Source organism: Trichosurus vulpecula, chromosome 1 (assembly GCF_011100635.1).
Source record: "Trichosurus vulpecula isolate mTriVul1 chromosome 1, mTriVul1.pri, whole genome shotgun sequence".
Lineage (NCBI taxonomy): Eukaryota > Metazoa > Chordata > Mammalia > Diprotodontia > Phalangeridae > Trichosurus > Trichosurus vulpecula.
The window spans coordinates 334964181-334982587 of record NC_050573.1 but is presented as its reverse complement, the minus strand read 5'-3'; the positions used below and the strand labels follow the sequence as shown (position 1 = coordinate 334982587).

The 18407-nt window shown below is 38.5% G+C and overlaps 1 protein-coding gene across 1 annotated transcript in view; it reads right to left on the bottom strand.

Moving 5' to 3' along the window:
• MYO10 (myosin X) overlaps positions 1-18407 on the bottom strand; it is a 253056-nt gene that overhangs the window by 27353 nt on the left and 207296 nt on the right. Inside the window, exons 22-27 of the mRNA XM_036755560.1 lie at positions 11725-11831; positions 10684-10893; positions 9881-9926; positions 6866-7744; positions 5785-5908; positions 419-662 (exon numbers count right to left, since the gene is read on the bottom strand). Of these exons, the coding sequence (XP_036611455.1) occupies positions 419-662; positions 5785-5908; positions 6866-7744; positions 9881-9926; positions 10684-10893; positions 11725-11831 (1610 nt within the window). The remainder of the gene's footprint in view (positions 1-418; positions 663-5784; positions 5909-6865; positions 7745-9880; positions 9927-10683; positions 10894-11724; positions 11832-18407) is intronic.

Here is an 18407-nt window from a genome sequence, read left to right as displayed (position 1 = left end):
GTCCAACAGGCTAGCCTTTGTCTTTTAAATGAGAGCCAAGTGGCTAATTGTGACTACAAAAAGGCTATTAAATATAGTTATTCACAGATGATATCTTCTTTCCATGGCTATCCATGGAAGTATAATCTGCTAATAAGAACAGCGGGGGCCCTTAAATAAAGATTCAGTCCACTGCAATAAGTTTACTTTAAAAAAATCATGCCCAAGTTTCCACGGGAATTTTATAAGACTTAGAAGAATATTAAACATCAGAATCACATGCATGTCAGAGAATACTGTGGTTATTACTATTTACTTGATGCCCACCATGTACAAATGGCTAAGAACTTAGAAAAAAAAGAATGAAAGACTGTACTCATTAATAATGGCTTACATAATTTAGCAATGGTTCATGAAAAAAGTAGGTTTAATAACATACTTGGCTGTCCGGACTTCAATTGTGCCCTTTAACTTCTCCTCGCTGTCATTTTCAAAGTACATCAGTTTAGACTGCCGGAGAACAAACCAGCGCTTCTTCCAGTTCCTCCTGGAGAGCGTGGATGATCCGCCACCTTTTTTGTGCAGCCAGCCTTGTTTAAGGGCCTCTTGCTTAGAACGGAACCACAAAAAGGTCTCATCCTTGAGGACGCACCATCGACGTTTCCATGAGTTCATTAAGCCACCTGTTCCCCCAAAGGGCCAGAGATAAGTTAAGAAAAAAATAGAGTAGAAAAACCTGGCTTGTAAACATACTAGGTTGGGCTTTAAAAATAATAAGAGGTTCTTGTTTCAGTCCAAGTTTTTTTTTTTTTCAAATCATATACATAACTCTTCCTAAACAAACCCGTGGTGAATCAAATAATAGCCTAGGGATGGGCAATCACAAAACAGTATTTAGTTCAACTTCAGGTATGTAACCACAGGATATCAGGATTTCTGGGGAACTCAGACTGTTCTGTTATATAAGTGAGTCTGCACAGTGGGACCTCTGGAGTGTCTCTTTCTTCTGTGAGTGATGACAATGGTGATGTTCAGTCCTTTTCAGTCATGTCTATCTTTTTGTGAACCCATTAGGGGTCTTCTTGGCAAAGATATTGAAGTAGTTTGCCATTTCTTTCTCCAGCTCATTTTACAAATGTGGAAACTGTGGAAAACAAGGTTAAGTGACTTGTCCAGGGATTAACAGGTTAGTTTTGAACTCAGAAGGATGAGTCTCTTCCTGACTCCAGGCCCAAAATTCCATGCATTGTGCCACCTAGCTGCCCTGCCTGCCCTATGTACCTAGCTAAACACACAGCATAACGTGAAAGAGAAGCTGAATTATGTCAGAGAAGCTGTTCTGTACCTAATTATATTGAAAAAAAAATCTTTATAGGTTTCATGGATTTGTGCATTAGTTCATGCTTAGTGCAAATCTCCACAGATTTAATGGACTGTCTCCAGAAAGAGACATTTTTCCAATCTTTCTTCTTGAAAGAAGTTACTTTCTGAGGTAGTTGGAGTCAATGTTGAAATTTAGTAAAAATCTCTTATACAAACAAAACATACATCTATAAATCTGTATATTTTGAAAAAGGACAAATGTTGCCCTCAGAAAATTCTTCTGATTTGTTACATGGCAAAAGACAGCTTTTAGCAAAATCCAAGGGCAGATTTAATCAGTATTGATGCTAATCAGAACTCAATTATAGTTTGGCTAGTTGGGAATTAAATATGGAGCTAAGATAAATTACCTGAAACTTCTTTCAAATTTATACTTACATAACAATTTAAGATTTATAAAGCCCTTTGCATACATAATGTTTTATTTTTTGCCTCTTTTATTTTTTGCACAGGGCAGGGGCTTAAAAAATACTTGCTTAACTGAATCAGTAACAAAAATACTTTAACTTCTATCCTAAAGAGATAATTCTATCTTAGTCCTATAGACTCTTCAAGCAACAACAAAGGGTAACCGCTTTGTGGCCAGTTTTCTTGATTGATTCTATTGAACGCACTGAAGAACATATAGCCCATTTGGATAAGACAGCCACATTTGAATCCATGGTAATGAAAGTTAACTGGTTTTCAAAATGAGTGAAAATAAAATATATACCCTTCTTTCTTATTTAAAACATTTTAAAGATTCATAAAATGTTAAGATTAAAATGGAAGTATTTAAAATAAAAGGCGGGGGGATGATGGAGGGGAGGGCAGATGGGGGTGGAGGTAATCAAAACAAACACTTTGGAAAGGGGACAGGGTCAAGGGAGAAAATTCAATAAAGCGGGATGGGTTGGGAAGGAGCAAAATGTAGTTAGCCTTTCACAACATGAGTATTGTGGAAGGGTTATACAAAATAATACATGTGTGGCCTAGGTTGAATTGCTCAACTTCTTAGGGAGGGTGGGTGGGAAGGGAAGAGGGAAGAGAATTTGGAACTCAAAGTTTTAAAATCAGATGTTCAAAAACAAAAAAAGTTTTTGTATGCAACTAAAAAATAAGATACACAGGCAATGGGGCGTAGAAATTTATCTTGCCCTACAAGAAAGGAAGGGAAAAGGGGATGAGAGGGGAGGGGGGTGATAGAGGGGAGGGCTGACTGGGGAACAGGGCAACCAGAATATAAGCCATCTTGGAGTGGGGGGGGAGGGTAGAAATGGGGAGAAAATTTGTAATTCAAAATGTTGTGAAAATCAATGCTGAAAACCAAATATGTTAAATAAATAAATTGCATTTAAAAAAAAATGTAAAATACACATAAAACTTAGAATTATAATGTTATGACCTTTGGGTTTCTCTTTTGCTAATTAACTACTGATTTGTTCATTGTAACATAAACAAATAGCCATTTTTAATCTATTTCTTTAACACTCCTTTTTTGAAAAAAAAAAAAAAAAATAAAGAAAATTCCATATTGGAGGAGGGGAAGGAAGAGTATCTCTCAGCTGTGCTTGGGTGATAACTATGGGCAGAGGTGGCTCAAATTAAAAACCATGACAAACTCGATAAAATGGCAACTCAAACAGCATTTTGTGCTTGCCTAGAGAACTGTTTCTTACCAAAAACATCTAAGTGGTATTAGAAATAAATATAAAATTCATTTCTATTTGTGGAATGACTGGAGATTTCTCAAAAGTAGATCCAGAAGCAGTTGCATTAAGACTGATAATAAAATCCATCATTTTCTTAACATTAGAAGTAGGAAGGTTATTCTGACCTAACATAAAATTTAAAATAATTACTATAACTTCCTCCGAAGTGGAATACAAATTAGCTTTCAGACTAAGTAATAACACTAAATTATGAGCTCTTCATGTGACGTTGATGTATTTCCCATCTCTGGACCAAACTCTTTCTCCCTCGATACTCATATGTATATGGAATGTAACCAATCTCCCCAAAACCAAAAGTGGAGCTATTATTATTTTCCTAACTGCACATATTTGATAGGTCATTTTGCTAACAAAGTTAAGTGACAAAAGAAGATAAGACTGAAGCACTCTGATTTCGTTATCAACTGTTTTTTTAAAACCTTTTTTCCTGAATCTCTCTTTTAAGAATCGATGTAACTACAGCAGTATCACTTTGCTTCCCTGTGAAAGAAGATCAGATTTCCAATGTTCTTCTTTGGATCACCGTTACCAGGTCTTCCCTAACTCTGGTTTCAACGCTTTATCTATTTGCCTTTTCTCTACTACTTCCAATTAATTTTGCCTGACTAAACATAATGCAATACAAATAATTAGTGTCATTAATAATCACATAAAAGCTGCATTTTATGTATTCTCAAAGCCACGCTGATTCCATTTGGTCAAACAGGAATACTTCAAACAGGAATACTCCGAACCGTAACTAGAGAATCTTCATGTGTTTTTAGAATGTTATAGAGCCCTGACAAGGGTTTTCTAGGCTTGCTAGAATACTGTTAGTCATTCTTAATTATAGTTCTTCTGGTAGTTTGTGGCTTATTCAGTCAGTCAGTTAGCATTTTTTTTTTTCATTCTGTGACACACCTCTAAAGTTCTAAATTTTCCATGACACGTGATACAAGGGTTGGGAAGGATAAGAAGGTGACTCCTTGAATCAAATCAGGTAGGGGGTTGGTTGTGCCCATGATGTGCGATGGGGTAAAGATAGGAAGAGCATATACTTGACTGAAGTGATGGAGCTAAAATGAAGGTGAATAAAGGAAACATCATCAAAGAACAGAATTAAAAAGAGAGAGCAAAGAATAGGGAAGAGGCAGATGAAGGAGAAAAGAGGGAAGTGGATAGCAGAAGAAAAAAAAAGATATGAAAAAAGAAACGAAAGAAAGGAGATGAACAATAATGCGTGAAGAGGAGAAAAAGGAGAGGGAAAGAAGAAAAACAGAGAGAACAAAATCAATAGTGAATAGGAAAGGAGATAAGAGAAAAGAAGAGAAAAGAAGAAAAAAGAGAGCAGAGGATGAGAGGAAAAATAAGAAGTACAGAAAATGAACGGAGGAAAGAGAACAACGGTTAGACAAAAGAATTAACAAACAAGGAAGTTTTCTCTTTTGAAGAAATGTCTAAACACCTTAAAGCATTATGCCCTGGTTGGAAGATTAGACTTCACATTTAAACTCCCTTTTATCTTTTAAGAGCAGCTAGGAGACACAGCAGAAAAGAGTGCCAGGCCTGGAGTTATACTCATCTTCCTGAGTTCAAATCTGGCCTTAAAACACATACTAGTTGTGTGACCCTGGGCAAGTCACTTTTACTAGAGTTTCCTTAATCTGTAAAATGAGCTGGAGAAGGAAATGGCAAACTACTCCAGTATCTTTGCAAGAAAACCCCAAATGGGGTCATGAAAAGTTGGGCATGACTGAAAGGACTGAACAATTTATCTTTAAAATTTGATGACAGTTTCATTATAATTCAATTCCTAAGAGCTGTACTTCTGGGCCTAAGTCTAAGGTTTCTTTTCATATTGTCTCTTTGTCCTATTTCGTTTAGGTCTTCTCACCCAGGCTCCATTGCTCACCCCCTGCCTCCCACTGAGTTTGTGGACAGTGCATGGAGGAGTTCATCTCACTTTTGACTGTCTCTGTAGGACACTATTCTAAAAGGATTTTGGACATGGTCCTCGTGTAGGCCAAACGCTTTTCTGTTCTACCTCTGTTTACTTAAGACAGAAAAGAAAATGCTGGTGATCACTGCAAATGCTCCTCCCACATTGCAGCCAACAGTCAAGGTAAAGTGTCAGCAAAATAACCAGACAATTTCTTAACAGTGAAAACATAAAACCTTAAAGCATCTTCAGGACCAAAAATCCCACTAGGGCATCACAAAGGCTGACTGATACAGGGTGTGGCAAGCCATTTAAGTAATCAGGGTGTGCCCTTTCTACTACCCACAGTTGCCACACCTATCTCTGTTCTTTTTCTTGGTCCACCTGTGAGAGAAAGGAGAATGCTAATGATCAACGCACCTGGCCTCCATAAAATATCATCTGTCTCTGTCTTTCTCTCTCTCTCTCTCTCAGAGACAGAAAGATGAAGGACAGAATGATGTAGTACTGACATGGGTGGAAGACTGTAGAAATCAACAGCCTGAATATCCTCGTGGAGACAAGGCAGAATTCAGGATGGCAGACTATATGTACTACATGATGCAGGTGTGTCATCATCCCAGTTCTGGGTAGCAGCAGGCAAACAGCCTTATCACTACCACTATGGGAAAAGAAGATTACTGTGATTGTCTCTGTTGTGAGACTGCACACTCAAAAGGAATCGGAGTTCTTTTATTACCAATCTGTTGCTCTATCCAAAACCACAGAATCTGTGTGACATTGAAACATTACCTTTCATGTACAAAAAGCTGTGGAAGTATGGTAGGGTGACACAGCTATAGACCGAGTCTCTTCTATAAGAGAGTTCATCATCTGTATCAAATCTAGAATCAAAGTCTTCTTCACTGTCTTCAAACTGTACAAAAAGACAGAAAACATCAAAAATCAAATGTAAAAGTATGCCGCGAACAAAATAATGATGGCATGCACCATTCAGAGGCCAACTTTTTTTCTGACAGTCATTTGGGTCTAGATATAAAGCAGGGGCAAGTGTTTATGATAAGGTTAAATACACGTTAACATTCTGAATTCAAGCAATTTGTTGAACAATTCTAGAACGCACAGATTGATTTCACACAATTTAGAAGATGTCTATCTTAATGTAAACACAATACAACCTCGCTGTTTAAAGTATAAAATGGTAACTAAACTATTTAAAAGTTAATTTATCTTAAGTTACTACGCTAAAAACATTTAATGATATTTAAGAGATGAATATATTTAAGATATGCCATAAAAACGCAGGAAGAACTTAATGCATGAACTGGAGTATAAGGTGAGAACTAAGGGAAGGGGAGGAGTGAATTCATGTAATTAACTAATCTAATTAAGAAAAGGATTTGACAAAACAATAAAAATTATGGTAGTTACAACCCATTCCTCATCTTTTAAATACTATTAGAAATAATATTTGATTGAGCGAGATGTGAAGCAACTCCTACAAACTTTTCCCAATATGCCGTTGGCAATTCTGGTGCTGGGTGAAGGCGTCTTATTTCCTAATCTACTACAAAAGCCACAGCTGACATTGCTCAAGCCCCAAGTAAACACATGCCAGTTTTATCAGGCTTCAGGCAAAATTCAATTCTGGGTGTGTATCTAGCTACATACAGAAGGCACTATCAAAGGCTTCTATTTGCTAATGAAAACCTCTTTGAAAATTAAAGGCTTTAAGATGTTATTATTGTTGGGTAAATAATGGATTCTGTATATTTTGTATCATTTGACCTGAAGAAATTGGTGCATGTGGGATGAGACAGTGGAAATTTTCAAAATGTGCTTAGCCATGACAAAAGCGACCGCATGTACTTACTGAGGACTGTGCTCCCTCAGAACTAAAGCGGTACGCTCCTGAGCTGTTGTATGTGCCCACTGAACAGCGATAGTCAGGGGACCACTGGCTACTACTGTGAGAGTTGGAGAAAGTCACACTGCTTCCTGAAGTGATAGCCCCATCTTCATAGTCATCCTGGTCATAGTCATAGTCACCATCTGGGGAAGTAAGGTCTCCAGAGTTTTGGGGCATGCAGTAAGTGGACTCCCCACTTGATGAGTTGTGGAGACTAGCAGAGTCATGGACAGAGGGTGTCAAAAGCACAGTGCTGTCAGCGCTAGGGCTCGTAGGCACCACTGTGTCATTCATGTAGGGATCTTCCTCTGAGGAGTCATCACTGGTCCGAATGCCACTTGTTCTCTGATCTGAATGGCCATGCTCACTTGGGTTTGGTGAATCCTTAAAGGCGTCGTCATCAGCCTCAAAACCCTCATCTACCTCCTCTTCGGGGTAAGGCTGGCTGAAGTTGAAATTGGGCTTTTCCCCACAGGCGTCACTAGCCAGTTCACTGAGCTCCGTAGAAAAGCCACTGCCCACAGAGAGGGACCTCTCGATATTTCTGACACATTCATCGATCTCATCAAAGTTGAGGGACTCCAGGAACTCCTGGGCTGCTCGGCAGGCTTCATCTTCCAGCCTCCTGAGCTCCTGGTCCCGGAGCTCCTGCAGTCTTTGCAAGGAAGCCTCCGTCAAGGACAGCTCCTGCCGCTCCTTCACCCGCTGCAGATCCTCTATCTCCTTCTCCAGGCGTAAGATCTCTTCTACTTGCTTGTTTTCCTTCTGCTTTTCCATCTCCTGTTTCAGCTGCTCTTCCTTTCGAAGGGCTTCAAGCTCTTCCAGTCTCCTTGCCTCTTCAGCCTGTTCAGAGAAGAAATGCCAGACTTCAGTATGTTTCGATATACACCTATACCTTCCTGTTTCGATATATGTTTCGATATACACCTATATCTTCCTGTAGGAAGGGCGCTATCACATTATATCATATGCAGTAAGGATCTAAACTGAAAAGTTTCACCCGATTGTGGAAATTAAATTCTTAATAAAAAAAACTCAAATGCACAAAGTTTTTCCTGGTTAAAAAAAAAAACAAACCCAAAACAAGGCAATGAGTAGGAAATTCCCACACAACATTTTTTTTAATTGAGTTCACTTTTTTCTACTTGTCTGATTTGAATTCCAAGGGGCAATCCAATTCAGCATACGTCAATTAAGCTGTCACTCTGGGCAAGGCTGCTCGGATACAAAGATACATGATGCAATCCCTGTCTCCAAAGAGCTTAGAGTCCAGAAGGGACAAGATGAAAAATAAAAAACTAATACAAATTATAATAATGTTAAGTAAAGAAAGGTATAGAGCGGTCAGGATAGATTTTGGTGAGGAGAGATAATTTGTGCCTAGTGGGACTCAGATTGGGCTTTATAAGTGTTTAGTGAACTGAATTCCTTGAATAGAGGTGGCAGGTTTCCAAACTTCCCTATTGCTATCAAGGGCACCACCATCTTTCCAGTCCCCCAAGCTTGTTAAAATCAGTTCATCTTTGATTCTTCATTCTCTCTAGACACCACCCCCCCCCATTTTCCAATATGCCACCAAGACCTGATAATTTCACCTTTGGATCCCTCAAATACGTCTCTTGAATAAGACCCCCTTTCTCCTGACATTGCCAACACTCTGCTGCAAGTGTTCATTTCCAACACCTAGACTATTACAATAGTCTGATGGTAGGGTCACAAGTCTCTCCCTACTCCAGAGCATCCTATGCTCAATGTCAAAGTGGTTTTTCTAAAGCAGGGATCTGACCTTCCTACTCAATAAACACCAGTGGCTCCATATCACCTCCAGGATCAAATGTAAAATTCTGTTTGGTGTTCGAAGCCCTTCAAAACCTGCCCTTTCCCCCTACCTTTCCAGTCTTCTTATAACTTTATGTCCTCCCACCACACACTCTTCAATTCAGTCTTGAACAAAACACTTCATCTCTTGGCTCTAGGGCATTTTTACTGGTTGTCCTCCAAGCTTGGAATGCTCTTCTTCCTCACCTACATCTTCTGGTGTTCCTGGTTTGTTTTAAGTCTCAACTAAAATCCCACCATTATATGAAGCCTATCCCAATCCATCTGCTGACTACCTTCTATTTATCCGGAATTTAGCTTATTTGTATTTAGTTGTTTGCACGTTGCCTTTCCCATCAGATTATAAGCTCAACGACAGGGGCTCTTTCCTTTTCTTTGTATCCCTCAGCCTTTCGCACAGTGCCTAGCACATAGTAGGCACTTAATAAATGCTTACTAACTCCATAATATATCCTTGAAGGTACATAATATATCCTTGGAAGGAGGGAGGAGAAGTGGGGGTAGGGGTGTTTTAAGGACAGAACAGTCTAGGAATGGATGACTATTCACAAAAGAAGTGAGTAAAACAAGGCAGGGTTAAGACTGAAGAATAGAGGCTTGTCTCTTCTGGCTATACACACTGCCTCGAATGCTAGGCAACAATCAAAGTAAGCAGTAGGGAGTTGTGGAAGATTTCTGTTCAGAGATACAATGTGTTAAGACCTGCATTTTGGGAAGAATAATCCAGTGCTGGTGGAAAGAACAGATTGGAAAGAGGACAGACTGGAGACGAGGGGATTAGGCAGAGATTATTACAACATCTAGGTAATGAAGGCCTTAACTAGGATCACAGCGGTAGAACTAGAAAGGAGCGAGGAGATGGAAGATATGCTGCTGAAGTAGAATCAACAGTATTTGGCAATAATTCTTATGGCAGAAGAAATGTGTACCAGGTGACTGCAACACTTGAAGTCTCAGGGATGTGAGGGATAATGGGGGTGCCATAACAAAAATACAGAAGTTAAAAGAAGGGCATTCTGGAGAATAACAATGACCTCAGCGTTGGACGTGTTACATTTTAAAACAATTCAATGGGCGAGTTGTTAGGAGTGAAAAGAAAAAAGGATAAATAGGAAGTCTAGTTATCAAACCATTCTTTACCTTCTGGGCAAGAAGCTCAGCTTCTTGTCTCTTCCTTTCTCTTTCCCTAGAAAGTTAAGAAAAGAATGTGAACATGACAAAATATAACACCTTATTAAGAGATACTTGGGGACAGCTAGGTGGTACTGTGGCTAATGGACAGGCCCTGGAGGCAGAAAGAACAGACTTCAAATTTGGCAGCAGACAAGGGGTGACTGACTAGCTGTGTGACCCTGGCCAAGTCACTTAACTCTGAACCCCTCCCTGACCCCCCACTTATTTTCTAATGGTAATTTGCTAATTATAGGCAGAAACTTTGAAAAATGAAGGTTATAACTTCTCTCTTGAAATATATTTATTCTACCTACAGATGAGAACAAGAAACACAGCAAAGTAAATATAAGGCTAGTCTGGAAGTCGGGGAACACCTGAGTTCAAGATCTGACTTTCACTCAGACTAACTCTATGATCATGGGCTAGCTTCTTCCCCTCCGGTGGGCCCAGCATCACTCTAGGTTATTGTCTGTGACCAGCCTCAGTGGGGCAAGCTTCCTCTATCAAGAATAATCCACCTGGAGGAAATTACAGAAATGGATTCCACTCCCACCAAAAAATAAATAAAAGTAGGCATAACATAACACTCCAGGGCGGTTCTAAATTTACTCTGTGTCTAAGAAATTTACATACTGACCCAGTCAGAGAGGAATGGTTTGTTATTGTTTTTAAAAGGATCTGGAACATTCACCACTGCCTGCTACAAAGGTCGTTCAGAATGAACTCTAAAGTATAATCCGGTTAAATCCAAGTACTAGAGCACCCAGCACCTTTCTTGCTCCTCCTTCTTCCTCTTCTCTTCTTGGTTCCGTTTCTCCTCCAGCATTTGTTTGTAAACTCGTCGAGCAATCTGGCCCCTCCGTTGTTTCTGGAGCACTACGGCTGCTTTCTTCAGGCCCAAGAATCTTCTCCTCATGAGGAAGGCTCTGTAGTTCTTTTGTATTATAATTACATGATAAAGGACCTTTCTGTACTGTTTCCTGAAGGAAGAACAACCAACACAATCAAGAGGCTCAGATGAGTCATGGAAACAGGTTCCTTGAGAATCGTTTGCTTTATGATTTCAAGGCAGCAAAAGAACAGAAGCGCCTAGCTTTGTAACAATCCTTCCATTATGGTGATGCTTTCTCCACCGCCCCTCTACTTCCACATGCAGCACAAGGTCCATTTTGTGAGGAAACTAGCATTATCTTGACAAAATAAATGCACACCACCTAGTGCTACATTTTTATGACCCCAACAAGAAGATACTTGTAGAAATGAAAGGAGGTTTGATGTATCTCCTGCTTCTATAAAAGAAATTACCACAGCAGGACACCTTTGTCCTATAGAAAGAGGAATGCACGGTGTTTCATGTGACATATTGTTCCGTATGTGTGGACAGAACTAATATACACATGAAAAGAAATGGCCTCATTATGCAAACTACTCCTGAACAGGCCTCTATTGAGTTACTGAGAAAATACAAAACCAAACAGATGGGTTGTACTATCAGGACTCTAATCCATAATGCATGAAACTAGGTAAGCAAATTAAACCATTTCAGCATAGTCACCTAATGTCATTTTTCTCTTTTTTTAAGGGTCCTTTTTCCTTGTTCTTGTCAAGACTGAGATGGCATATCAGCAATAGATGGAATGATTGACGTTTGGGGGGTGGGAGACAGCATCAAGAACAAACTTCACCTTGCTCAACTGTTCCTCTAACTGTCCCATTTTAAACTAAATTCATGTAATCTTAGATTATTCAATAATGTTACACAAAAGCAGGAAAAGCGTGTCTTATGTATTATGGTTTAGCACGTTACACACCGTGCCAGATAACCAAGGATGTGAGCACGGATCACCATGGCTGCCCGGAAGACCTCCTCTTCCCGCTGTTTCTCCAGCTTCTGTTCCAAGGACTCCCGAAGGAAGACCTGCTCAGAGAAAATTCAGATGTCAGGGCCTCTTAAAGGCAAAATTGCCAGGAAAAAAGGTTTTACATTCACGGAATAACTCAGAATCAGAGAACTGAACCTATTGGGAATGTAATCAGTTATATTTTGGTCCCACATATAGAATATGAAATTTCTGAATCGCTGGTAACAAGCAAAAGACAGATTTCTTTATGGAAAAAAAAATCCAATGACAATGGTTTTCTCATTGAAGCCATTTTCCCAAATGTCACTATACTCAGCCAAACATTTGTTTTGATGTTGGTCCATTCATTAATGATTATTAAATGATAACAGCTAGCTCCAGTTCACTGCATCTATTATCCTGGGAACGTGCATTCACATAATGATTTTATATTAGAGTGAAGGCCAAAGTGGTTTATAAATTCCTGATAGATGGTTAAAACAGAGGAGAGATTTTTGGTACATCAAACTCACTGAGAAGACTCCTGAAAATAATTCCTAAGTGCACTGCCTACTCCCTGGGGACAAGAACACAAATCCTCCATTCACAACAGGTATTATGTCTACTTGCCAAATAAAAATAGTACCCTTTAGTTGGTAGGAGAAGAGATTGAACATCATGGATAGTCTGGTAGGAATTTTACACTATGAATCCTAACCTTTAAAAAGAACTACAAACATTGTTGCAAATAAATGTCATTTTCCACTTCATTTTTTTTCCAGAATTAAGACATAGTTAAGAGGTCTTATATGTCTCTCCGAAAAGAGGAGAAATCTATCCTTACATTTTGACTTAGAAGTTATATTTTTTGCCTGTAGAAAAATTTTTTGGCTGAATTCTAAACTTCCTTACACATGATCTTAATTTTAGTGCCTCCCATGAGTCACTCCCAGAGTGAGGAACTAAGCTTTAAGATATGCTTTCCCACTTCTTTCAATAGTGTTCAGATAAATATACAAACAACTCTCAAAAGTCACATCGAGCGCCAGCTTTCCTAATTTTCCTCCTGAAACTCTAAAAATTATATATGGTATGAGAAGCTTTTAATATTCTTACATATGAAAGTTATTTCATTTCACATATAAATGGATTAAATACCTAAGATATTTACGTAAAATCGACATGACAAAACTACAAGTATAAAAACTGGGTCTGTTTCATTGGTAGTGTTTCCCCAAATACCAATCTCTTCATATCACAATTATAGGCCAAAATCAGGTTTCATAAAGATGTAACAGCATGTAAACTTATTTTCTTGGTCAATATACTATTCAGAGGAAGGCAGGACTCCCAGGTCGCACCCAACCCCTGAATCTTTAGGAGAGCTCTCCATAGCTCTTTGTTCTGGAAGTTGTTTAAAAGAAACTCAACAAACAAAGTACATTCTTTCAGGGGGACATAATTTAAACCTAAGTATGCACACAAGTAAGCTTCAGCTTTGTTAAGCATGAAGATAACAATCTGGCCAACTTATTTCCCTTTAAGTAGCATTCATCATTATCAGAACAAACTCCTCCCCTGGACTTCTTTTTCATTTAAAAAAAAATTTTTAAGAGTACAAAAAAAACTGTAAAGAAAATTGTTTTTAATCTTTTCTGTCCTACATACAGTTTACAGAAGAATATTTGCCATATGCAGCCTTGAAAATTAGAATTGAAAACAAGAAATAAAAGAATCTGCCAAGGAAAAAGGATTATCCCCACTAAGGACCACCAACTACATTTGATATTTGTCATGGTTCTGATTTCAATGGGTTTTCTTTTTAAAAATTTTCTTTTTTTAGTAAAAACAAAACAAAAACTTTAAAAAAAGCACTGGAAACTTCATAAAATGAAATATATATAAGACTTAACCTTGAATTAATGTAACTATATACAAAGAACTCTTAAGTTGATAGACCAGACATTTCCAAAGCCCTGCCCCAAACTGGGATAATGCAATACTTATTCTCCATGAGAATCAGAGCAAAGCAATCTGAAGATATGTGTTTCCCCACAATCCCCATAGAAATATTAAATGTATTGAAATGAGACTATAAACAAACTAATTTTTTTCTATCATTCTGGTCAAACAGCTTGGGTTCCTCGGAATTAGTTGGTTATGGGCACAAAAATCCCTCCATTTCCACTGTGTTAGTGCTCCAAACGGTGCCACAACAGGCATAAACATCACAGTAAGTCAAAGAGCTGGAAGAAATCTAAGCGGATTTCACCCTCTCATTTTACAAATGAGTAAACTGAGGCTCAGAAAAGTGAAGAGGTTTTGTCAAGGTCATATACGGACCTCATATAGCAGAATCAGAATTAAAACCCAAGTTCTCTGACTGAAGTCAGTTCTCTTTCCACTATTAATACAGTGTCTAGGGATGTATTTCTATAAGATAAGAAAATACATATGACGAAAGTTAAAAAAAAAAAAGCCAAAAACCAAAAAACTAAGCATATGCCCATATCATCTGTAAGATCCCTTTCAACTGTAAAACTCTTTTATTCCACAGAAATCTTAGAGCAGAGAGAAGTGAGGATCTTGACCTGTGTTCAAAATAAGTGGCAGAAGACAATAGAAAATCTTGAAGGATTAGGCTGATTTTTGGTTGTATGATTACCAATGATCCAAAAAGAGATTTCAGTAGACTAGAATTATAGGCCAAACCTAATAAGACTTGATAAGGATGAATGTAAAGTCCTATATTTGTGTTCAAAAAGCCAATGTCAAAAGTACAAAGATGGGGATGGCGTACCTCAGGTAACAGTTTGTGTAAAAAATGAAAATCAAAGGGTTTTGTTGGACTGCAAGCTAGGTGAAAAAACAACTGCATTAAATTGCAGTATTGAAAGACAACCCCCGAATCTAATGGCTCGATTTAAAAAAAAAAAAGAGGTAGTGTCCAAAACAGCGGTGGGGAACCTGCAGCCTCGAGGCCACATGTGGCCCTCTAGGTCCTCAAGTGTGGCCTTTTAACTGATTCCAAACTTCACAGACCAAATCCCGTTAATGAAAGGATTTGATCTATAAAACTTGGACTTAGTCAAAACGCGGTACCTGAGGACCTAGAAGGCCACAGATTCCCTGGTCCAGAACAAAGCAGGTGACCACCCTACTACCTTCAGTCTCCATCAGAACAAAAATGGAGAAACTGGAGTAAGGGTAACCAGGATGGTGAAGGGACTAGAAAATGTATGAAAGAGGATCACTTGCAGAAAATGGCAGTGTTTAACGTGGAAGAGATTTAGGTGGGACACAACAGCCATGTTTAGTCTTTGAAGGTCTTTCATATAGAAGACAGATTAGACTTATTTTGCTTGTTCCCAAGAGCGAAGACTAGGAATGGGTAGAAGTTGCAGAGATTATTCAGATTTAATGTGATAAAAACTTCCAAATAATCAAAGCTGTCCAACAATTAATCTTGTACCTTATGAATGACCATCATCTATACTGGTATTTCCTATCTCTTGTTGCTTTCCCGAGCACCAGTTTCACATTTCCAATTGCTCTTTGGACATTTAATACTAATGTCCTGGAAAAACCTCAAATTTAATATGTCCAAAAATGTAACTTAGCATTTTCCCTCACACCAATCCTCTCTTCTGAACTTCTTTCAGTCAATCATAATAAACATTTATTAAGCACCTACTATGTGCCAGGTACTGTGCTAAGTGCTAGGAATACAAACATGAAAAAAAAAAGAATCCTTTCTCTCAAGGACTTTAACAGCAGGCAATAACACACAAAAGGAAGCTGAAAAGTGAAGAAGGCAGGGAGTGGTGTGGGATGGGGAGGTACCTGAGGCTGTGGCTGGAGAAGTCAGGAAAGTGCCAGAGTAGTGCAACCATGTGAGAAATGAGGAGATGTCTGAAATGAGTTTCCTCCTTAAATGGAGGGTTTGGAGTTCACTGTACAACCTTCAGATCTACTGAGCGCCCCCCATCTTCTTAATCACCCCAGTTCACAATCTTCGTGACATCCCTGACTGCTCACTATCCACATATTCAGTAAGGTGCAAATCTTGTCATTTCTACATTCACAACGTTTCCTAATTCAGGGCCTCGTTACTTCTCACCTAGTTCACTGAAGTAGCCTACACTGGGTATTCCTGTCTCAAAACGATTCCTTCTCTGATGCATCTTCCACACAGATGCCAAAGAGCTTTTTCTGAAGTACAGCTCTGACCATGTCAACCCTCCTCCAGCTCTTTAAATTCCAGGGGCTCTCTATTGCCTATAGAATCAAATATCAAACTCTTTTGTCATTTAAAGCTCTTCATGACCGTTTTCTTCCTACCTTTCCAGCCCTCATGCATCACTCCCCCACTAAGCTCTTCAGACCAGCCATACTGGCCTCCTCTTGCTGTGCCCCACACGCTCCTGTCTCTGCTTCTACAACTGGTTGTTCTGTAGCCTGGAGGGCTGGGGTTGATGCTTCTAGTCTACGTTATTTCTAGAAGGCAGAGGGCTTCAGTAGAAAGAACTGATTAAGAACCAGGAAAACTGGGTTCTAGTCTTGCTTGTCATTCTAGAAAAATCATTTTACCTTTCTGTCTTCTGTTTCCACATCTGTTGAATAAAGAAGTAGCATGAGATGATCTCTGAGATCCCTTAGGTGACACTAGTTGTGTAGAAAAATGAATGCTTCTTTTATTTCTTGGGAAAATAGCAATTTGGCAAATCAGGTTGGAAAGGACATTTATTTTTTATTTTAGAAATTATGGGTGGGGCGGTGGAGAATGAAAAGAATGAAGTTGAGAACAGCTATCTAAATGGTCACTATGTGCACATATGAGGAGGAGGGGGTGGGGAATGGCTTTAGAGCCAGAGGACCTGGGTTCCAGCACCAACTCTTAACACTACCAGTACGATCACAGGCAAGTCACTTAAGATCTCTGACCTCAGTTTCCTGATCCATAAAATTACGATGTTGGACTACTTGATCTGAAGTTCCTTTCTAGTGCTACATCTATGAAACTTACCTATAACTCTCTATGAAATAGTCTGGGAAAAATAATTTAAAACACTATAAAATGGAAGCTCTTATTTTAAACTCACTTGCTTTACCCAACCAACCTCTTCCCTCATCACTGCCCAATAAAAGCCCACTGTTCCAGCTAAGTCGTCTCCCATATTATACCAAAAACGTAATTCACTCATTCCTGCCTCTGTGACTTTGTTAACATTATTCTCTTACTTACTCTCTAGGCACATACCAAATTATGTATTTGTCATAATCTAGCCACAAGAGTTACCTTATTTATACTAATTTTCCTGATTTACCATACTAAACAATGGCCTTTTTCTTAGCCTGAATTTCTCAAAACTCTATAATCTCTATAAAGCTACTAATGCTTGCCTAAGTCTCGTCTCCACAAGGAGTTTATAAGCTTCTCAAGACCAAGCAAGAACTGTGACCAATACGGGGTTTAGTTTCTTAATACTTTGCACAGATGATTAATAAATGCTTTCCATTGATTGCTTGTGTCGGCCAAACTACAGAGGTAATATTTTTTTCTGAAAAAGGGCCCTGGGAACTCACTTAGGCAATAACAATCAGCAAATAATATACGTTAGGCCTTTCTGTCTTTTTATTACTCCCAGTTTGAATTATTTGGCCACTTATTGCTAGCCAATCTTTTTATGCCTACTGTAGCTAAGGGGATTCTTTGTCTTCAAGCATATCAAGCACATATTAGTATACTCATTCATCCAGATTAGTGCTTACTTGACACAATGAGAACACAGAACTGATACTCAATTTGAGGTATAAGAAGAGTTATGAGGGAACAGATTGGAAAAATAAAAAGTACGCTAAGTGAAGAGAAACAAGACCTTTTATTTGATTTCTATATAGCCTGTATATGCTTATATACACACTTGTCTCTCCCATCAGGATATAAGCTCCTTGAAGACAGGGGCTGTTCTGTTTCTATAACAAACAAAATCTGATAGTTCTAATATTCCATATCTTATCTTTTTCTTCTTTTGGTAGCAGGGAGAAGACTGGAGAATAGAAAGACATGGTATCTGAGGGATGGTGTTGTCAGGGAGATTGGGGAAAAATGGGAGAATAAAGGGAAAATAAAAGATGCTGAAGACAAACTTTTACAACTCCAAATCTTGTTTGGGTTGGTACAGTTTACATTCAATTGTTGTCAACAAAGAAAAGCTGCCATGGCTATTCTATCCTGTATAACTCTTCATAAACACAGCTCATCAGAAACCATGTTGTATGACATTCCCAATGCTGCTTTGCACAATAAGTCATTTTTTACTTAACCATATAGACTCTATCATGAAATAATTTCAATCCCCAGAGTATTCACTAATTGATATATCACAGTATCTACAAAGATTCAGTTATCATTTGATGCTATAATTCAAATCAACTTTTTGGCAGATATAAAACAATATAATTTTGAGTTTATGCATAATGGTTTCAAAGGCCCATCATGACTTAATAAATAACTTTTATTGGCTGTTTATCTTCTGAGACAAAATAAGTAGTGGAAAGGCTTCATAAAGCTCTGCAGGCTCTGTTTAGTACAGTCTAGCTTCACAGCAATGGATAAGCTTCAAAATTAACAATGTAAGCAAGTTCACATT